The sequence below is a fragment of the Heterodontus francisci genome, chromosome 41 (genome assembly GCF_036365525.1).
Source record: "Heterodontus francisci isolate sHetFra1 chromosome 41, sHetFra1.hap1, whole genome shotgun sequence".
NCBI classification, from domain to species: domain Eukaryota; kingdom Metazoa; phylum Chordata; class Chondrichthyes; order Heterodontiformes; family Heterodontidae; genus Heterodontus; species Heterodontus francisci.
In genome coordinates, this window is record NC_090411.1 from 35,418,953 (window position 1) to 35,426,834 (window position 7,882).

The following is a 7,882-nucleotide window of genomic DNA, read 5'->3' on the forward strand; positions in this document are numbered from 1 at the left end:
GTTTTAAATCACTTTTCCTGACAGTATTTTACTGCTGGTTAACAGTAGTGCTAAGTTTTCCACTCAGTTGGGAAATGCATCATTCCGAGGATAATTCGTTCAGTGACACTATGAGTATTCGGGTACACGGCTGAAAGGATTCCCTCCCCTCGCTGGGCAGAATTGGGTCTGTGATTAACAAATAGAAAGCGCAAGGTGAAAGATAAATCCTGGCCTTGCTTCCCAGTGACCTATTGTTAACAGCATTGCCTGATGTGGTACCGACCCACACATCCAGGGTCCCGAGTACCAGTCTGAGTCAGTCCGATGCTGGGCATTACAGCAACTGCCCCGATCTCTACATCTGGTGAAAAGCCCATGTATCTGCACATCCAGTAAGGCCGCGGCTGGCTGTGATGCTCCAACAGTTGAATAGCCTGTCATAATCTGGACTGGTTTCACATATGAAGAAAGGACATTGGGGTGAATGGTCAAGGTGAGGAGTTGGGTTGGGGGCAGTGCCGATGATGTACCACAGAGGGAGTCAGCACTTTCAGGACGGAAGAAAATGTGAGGGTGTGAGACAGAAAATCTAGGTAGTTGTATCAGTAAAATGTTTTATGTACGGTCATACTTCCTGTCCAACTTTCAGTTGTCACAATCGCTCTTAAGCCAACATAGAAACCGCTTTTGTGAACATTTTGAATGGAAATCCAGTATGTAAACACTTGCCTGTAATGATGTAGTAACAGAATTTAGCCAGTAGGCAGTGCTGTGAGGTGAGTTCCTGAAGTATCTCTCTAATCTGCAGTCAAGTTCTATATAAAATAAATTTATATTCATTAACTTACCAAGGGACGTAATACAGCAATCCTGCCAGCAAAAGAGGTAGATGAAAGGGTTAATGTCTCCTGGATTAACCTGTCGAGCTGACTATGTTTCCTCTCAACTCCCTGAAAAGTTCTGTCAGCTGATGGTACTCTCAGTTCCTCCATAATATAATAGGGTATGAAGATTAAAAAGTCAGACTTTCCACATAATTGTGGAAAACAATTTCACTTCTCCTTTCAGTCTTAGCTGGTGCTGTGATTCACATTGTTTTCCAGTTCTAATTTAATTGAATCAGATCATACAGTATGTATTAAATAAGGACACAGTCCAGGATCCTAACCACATCCACACAGACTGGCCATTCATCACAGGATGTGAGTAACACAGCACAACAGCAAACACTCCAGGATCATTCTCAATCCCAGCTGCTCAACATCATCAATGATAACAGGGTCTCCATTGACTGGGGGAGAGTGAACAGCCACCCTGGGGTCCCTTATCCTGCAAATATGAACTTTCACACCACCTACAGTTAAAGCTTTCCCCCCAATCCTCTGTCTAATCCAGAGGTTTATAATGAAAAAGGATTCAATAGGGTAGATCCAGAGAAACTGTTTCCTCTTGTTGGAGAATCCAGAACAAGGGAATATAATATTAAAATTAGAGCTAGACTATTCAGGGGATGATGTCAGGAACTCTCCAAAAAGCTGTGGATGCTGCAGGACAACTGAAGCTTTCGAAACTGAGATTAATAAATTTGGAAGGGTATCGAGGGATATGGAGCAAAGTTGGGTAATGGAGCTGAGGCACTGACCACCCATGATCTAATTAAAAGGCAAGGAGCATTGCAGCACACGCAGGGAGCGGGAGAGGGAGAGGCAGAGAGAGGGAGAGGGAGAGGGAGAGGGAGAGGGAGAGGCAGAGAGAGGGAGAGGCAGAGAGAGGGAGGCAGAGAGAGGGAGAGGGAGAGGCAGAGAGAGGGAGAGGGAGAGGGAGAGGCAGAGAGAGGGAGAGGGAGAGGGAGAGAGGATTTAAATGGCTACACAAGGCTAATCGTCACTTTCTCTTTTTCAGAGCACTGAGAAACCTCCAAAACCATCGTCTGAAGAGTTGTGATTCATCAGAAGTGAACTTTTTCTTTACTTGTTTGCATTTTCTTACATTACACACAACTATTCAGCATCATTGCAATCTGCCACAAATAAAGCTTCCAGATTCACTGTGAAAGGACTGGTTAATGATCCTGTGCTGACTGCAGGCTCAAAACCCAAATGTTAACCAGGTTTTGCACTTTCAGCTGCTCATTGTTCTGCAGTGTAATTCCAACAGTCTTAATCTTTACTCTGTATCTAACCCCCGTTTTTTTTTTAAGGTGGCCTTTATACCCCAGGCCCCTTTTATATATTCTATGTCGAGGGGGCCTTTATTCCTCAGGCCCCCTTTATAAACATACTTATATTTTTTTAAATAACTTTATTAAAACCAGAAATAAACAAAACTCAAATTAAAATGCCATTCTCGGTGTCGACGATGCACTCCAGTCCCTGCGGTGCCCACCGGTCGCGGAAGGCCTCAAGCGTACCAGCGGACACCGCATGCTCCTTCTCCAGGGACACCCGGGCGCGAACGTAACCGCGGAAGAGGGGCAGGCAATCGGGGAGGACGGACCCCCCGACGGCCCACAACCTGGACCTGTGAATTGCCACCTTGGCCAGGCCCAGGAGCAGACCGACGAGGAGATCCTCCTCCCGGCCCACGCCCCTCCGCACCGGGTGCCCAAAGATCAGGAGCATGGGACTGAAGTGCAGCCAGAACTTGAGGAGCAGACCCTTCAAATACTCAAAGAGGGGCTGCAACCTCGCACACTCCATATATACATGGAACACGGACTCGTCCAGGCCGCAGAAAGTACAGGCGGCCTGGGAGTCCGTGAACCTACTTAAAAGTCTATTGCACGGGACTGCTCTGTGCAACACCCTCCACCCCAGGTCCCCGATGTAAAGGGGGAAGACTCCCGCGTAGAGAGACCTCCATCGGGGATTTCCCTCGCCGCCAGATGGCAACGCGGACCGCCAGGGCGTGTCCGGCCGGCTGACGAGGGCGAGGAAGTGGAGAGTGTGCAGGAGCAGCCCGTACAGGAAACCCCTCCGCACCGATTGGAATGGCACGGAGGGCATTTCCGAGAGGCGGCTCGGGTTGTGCGGGACCGGCTCCTGAGGAGGGTTTCAGGGCCTGGGTCCGATGAGCAGTTCCGGCCGAGCGGGGATCAGCTCGGCCGGGATCGCTCCGCACTCCCGAGCCCCCTCGCCACCCGCAGTGAGGGGCGTCCCGGGGGTTTCGGCTACTCCTCCGCCCGCCGGACCGTCCCCGGATTCGGCCGCCCGGACAGCCGAGGTGCTCACCTTCGCCGGCTGGGGAGCACCCTGACTGGAGGCGACCATGTTCCAGACTCGGAATAGATCCCGGTAAAAGACAGGCAACTCCCTCAGAGAGGCGCGGCTAACGGACTCCACCAGGAGCTGCGTGTCGTCTTGAAGGCAGTGACACTGGCGGAAAAAATACGTCGCCAGCGCACACCATCTAGGAGGACGCTCGACGTACAGGTATCTCTGCAGGGTCCGAAGGCGGAGAGTCGCAGCCTGGGTGCGGACGCACACCAGCGACTGACCGCCCTTCTCAATCGGGAGACTCAGGACCACAGCAGAGACCCAGTGTTTCCTCTTGCCCCAGAAGAAATCAATGAGTTTCTTCTGAATCTTGGTGGCAAATACAAGGGGCGGGGCCAAAGTGACCAACCGGTACCACAGCATGGAGGCCACCAGTTGGTTTATGACCAGCGCTCAGCCCCTGTAGGAAAGCACTCGGAGCAGTCCTGTCCAGCGCCCCAGCCGAGCGGTGACTTTCGTCTCCAACTCCTGCCAGTTTGCCGGCCAGGCTTCCTCAGCGGGGCGAAGGTGGACTCCCAGATAGAGGAGGTGCATGGTGCTCCATGCAAAAGGTGTCATCTCCTCCGGCAGGGAGTCCACCCGCCACTGACCCACTAGGAGTCTGGAACATTTCTCCCAATTGATCCTCGCGGAGGACGCGGCAGAAAAGGTCTGCTGGCAGTCGCGCATCCTCCGCAAGTCAACGGGATCTGTGATCGCGAGGAGCACATCGTCAGCGTAAGCCGAGAGGATGACCCGCATGGCCGACTCGCGCAGAGCCAATCCCGTCAACCTCCTGCGAAGCAGGCACAGGAAGGGCTCCACGCAGATGGTATACAAATGGCCGGACATGTAAGTAACCCCCGTGCTGTACCTGTCCTGGGAGTGTTTGATGGGGACAGTGTAGAGGGAGCTTTACTCTGTATCTAACCCCTGTACTGTACCTGCCCTGGGAGTGTTTTACATATCGTCATGGTGCTCTCACAACAGCTCTCATCCACCATCAACCAGCAGGACAGGAATTAACAAAGAACCCGAGGCCAATTCAAGGAGAAAATGTTCAGAATTCTATCCCACATTTCAAAGATGATCAAAAACAAGATCAGGAGGTCACAGAGCGTTGTGATACATTATCTCATATCTAACCTACCTGTTGTATGGTGTAACATCTGCTGCAGGATGAAATATCCTCCCAGTCATTGACATAATGATCCAGATAGTCACAAAAAACCACAGTGGTAACAGTAGCCGGGGTTCCAGCTCCTGATCACTGTCCAGTGATTTCCAGGCGTCTGAATACAAAGGCACTATGAGACGCCTGTGTGCTGTCTGGCCAATGACCTAGACTCCTTCTTGGGGAGAGACCACTTGGATGAGGCTCTAGGGAAAACCCTTGCCCTCACTCAGACCCTCACCTCTTGGCCTCACCGAGCCTTCACCCTCACCCAGCCCATCACCCTCGTCCAAAGGCTCACCCTCGTCCAGCCCCTCGCCCTCACCCAGCCCCTTGCCCTTGCTCAGCCCCTCACCCTCGCCCTCACCCGTCCCCTCGCCCTCACCCCGTCCCCTTGCCCTCACCCCGCCGCTCGCCCTCAGCCCGCCCTCACCCCGTCCCCTCACCCTCACCCAGCCCCTCGCCCTAACCCAGCCCCTCGCCCTCACCCTGTCCCCTCGCCCTCACCCAGCCCCTCGCCCTCACCCAGCCCCTCGTCATCACCCAGCCCCTCGCCTTCACCCCGCCCCTCACCCAGCCCCTCGTCATCACCCCGTCCCCTCGCCCTCACCCAGCCCCTCACCCAGCCCCTCGCCTTCACCCCGCCCCTCACCCAGCCCCTCGTCATCACCCCGTCCCCTCGCCCTCACCCAGCCCCTTGCCCTCACCCAGCCCCTTGTCCTTATTAGACCCCGTGCCTGCGCCTTCAGGGAATGAGCAGAGATTTAGACGACAGAAAATGGGGGTGAAAAGTTTGTAAAATGTCCCTCTGTGCTCCGTCGAGAGGTTTGTTTTGCTGAAGAAGTAGAATGTGATGTGGAAGTGAGTGCTGTGCGAGGCTGTTTCGTGTACACGTGGTGTTTCCTTCATGGTGCTCGCTGTCCAATAATCCTTTCTGAAGCAATTAACACCAGCGGAACAGTGGATTCCTGATACAAACCAGATTTTATTATTTGGAAAATGAAACTTGCACTGAAGATGAATTAACGCCGTCACAGCCTTAAACCAGCCAATTAATGGGACTTTTTTTTGCGTTAAGTGGAGACAGAGCATGTCCGACAGTAAATTGTTCCATTTCACAGGGTTTTTCCAGGTTGTGTTCTGACTCCATGCCGATCCCAGATGAAAGGACAGGCACAGAATGACTTTGTACATTTTCCACTCTTTTAGTGAACTGTTAACTATCAAAGTCCTAAATCACAAACTCTCTTTTTCACCACTTTTCTCAATAATTTTCCTTTCGACTCCCTCCTTTTAGGACCCTCCCCCCTCCTCCCCCTCCTCCCCCTCCTCCCCCTCCCCACTAAAACCCACTCCACAAACTTCAGGGTCAGACCTGTGACTGCATCACTCCTAGTTTTGTCAGAGATGCCTAAAGCGATTGTGACTTATCCGCTAAGTCTCCCTCCCCTCTTGCCCTCGCCCTCACCCAGCCCCTCGCCCACACCCAGCCCCTCACCCTCACCCAGCCCCTCACCCTCACCCAGACGCTCGTCCTCACCCAGCCCCTCGTCCTCACCCAGCCCCTCATCCTCACCCAGGCTCTCACCATCACCCAGACCCTCGTCCTCACCCAGACCCTCGTCCTCACCCAGAACCTCGCCCACACCCAGCCCCTCACCCTCACCCAGCCCCTCACCCTCACCCAGACCCTCGTCCTCACCCAGACCCTCGTCCTCACCCAGTCCCTCACCCTCACCCAGGCTCTCACCATCACCCAGACCCTCGTCCTCACCCAGACCCTCGCCCACACCCAGCCCCTCACCCTCACCCAGCCCCTCACCCTCACCCAGCCCCTCACCCTCACCCAGACCCTCGTCCTCACCCAGACCCTCGTCCTCACCCAGTCCCTCACCCTCACCCAGGCTCTCACCATCACCCAGACCCTCGTCCCAGACCCTCGTCCTCACCCAGTCCCTCACCCTCACCCAGGCTCTCACCATCACCCAGACCCTCGTCCTCACCCAGACCCTCGCCCACACCCAGCCCCTCACCCTCACCCAGCCCCTCACCCTCACCCAGACCCTCGTCCTCACCCAGACCCTCGTCCTCACCCAGCCCCTCACCCTCACCCAGGCTCTCACCATCACCCAGACCCTCGTCTTCACCCAGACCCTCGTCCTCACCCAGACCCTCGTCCTCACCCAGACCCTCGCCCACACCCAGCCCCTCACCCTCACCCAGGCTCTCACCATCACCCAGACCCTCGTCCTCACCCAGACCCTCGCCCACACCCAGCCCCTCACCCTCACCCAGGCTCTCACCATCACCCAGACCCTCGTCCTCACCCAGACCCTCGTCCTCACCCAGCCTATGGTCCTCACCCAGACCCTCGTCCTCACCCAGCCCCTCGCCCACACCAGCCCCTCGCCCTCACCCAGACCCTCACCCTCACCCAGGCTCTCACCGTCACCCAGACCCTCGTCCTCACCCAGACCCTCACCCTCACCCAGGCTCTCACCGTCACCCAGACCCTCGTCCTCACCCAGACCCTCGTCCTCACCCAGACCCTCACCCTCACCCAGGCTCTCACCGTCACCCAGACCCTCGTCCTCACCCGGACCCTCGTCCTCACCCAGCCTATGGTCCTCACCCAGGCTCTCACTGTCACCCAGACCCTCGTCCTCACCCAGACCCTCGTCCTCACCCAGGCTCTCACCGTCACCCAGACCCTCGTCCTCACCCAGACCCTCGTCCTCACCCAGGCTCTCACCGTCACCCAGACCCTCGTCCTCACCCAGACCCTCGTCCTCACCCAGACCCTCATCCTCACCCAGACCCTCGTCCTCACCCAGACCCTCGTCCTCACCCAGGCTCTCACCGTCACCCAGACCCTCGTCCTCACCCAGACCCTCGACCTCACCCAGCCTATGGTCCTCACCCAGGCTCTCACCTTCACCCAGACCCTCGTCCTCACCCAGACCCTCGTCCTCACCCAGGCTCTCACCGTCACCCAGACCCTCGTCCTCACCCAGACCCTCGTCCTCACCCAGGCTCTCACCGTCACCCAGACCCTCGTCCTCACCCAGACCCTCGTCCTCACCCAGACCCTCATCCTCACCCAGACCCTCGTCCTCACCCAGACCCTCGTCCTCACCCAGGCTCTCACCGTCACCCAGACCCTCGTCCTCACCCAGACCCTCGACCTCACCCAGCCTATGGTCCTCACCCAGGCTCTCACCTTCACCCAGACCCTCGTCCTCACCCAGACCCTCGTCCTCACCCAGCCCCTCACCCTCACCCAGGCTCTCACCATCACCCAGACCCTCATCTTCACCCAGACCCTCATCCTCACCCAGACCCTCGTCCTCACCCAGACCCTCGTCCTCACCCAGGCTCTCACCGTCACCCAGACCCTCGTCCTCACCCAGACCCTCGTCCTCACCCAGCCTATGGTCCTCACCCAGGCTCTCACCTTCACCCAGACCCTCGT

At 56.1% G+C, this 7,882-nt stretch overlaps 1 protein-coding gene across 1 annotated transcript in view; it reads left to right on the top strand.

Moving 5' to 3' along the window:
* The window catches only part of LOC137353708 (endoplasmic reticulum resident protein 27), a 32,045-nt gene extending 30,028 nt beyond the window's left edge, over positions 1–2,017 (top strand). Inside the window, exon 7 of the mRNA XM_068020070.1 lies at positions 1,885–2,017. Coding sequence (XP_067876171.1) covers positions 1,885–1,926 — 42 coding nt within the window. The 3' untranslated portion in view covers positions 1,927–2,017. The remainder of the gene's footprint in view (positions 1–1,884) is intronic.
* The last annotated feature ends 5,865 nt before the right edge of the window (positions 2,018–7,882 follow it).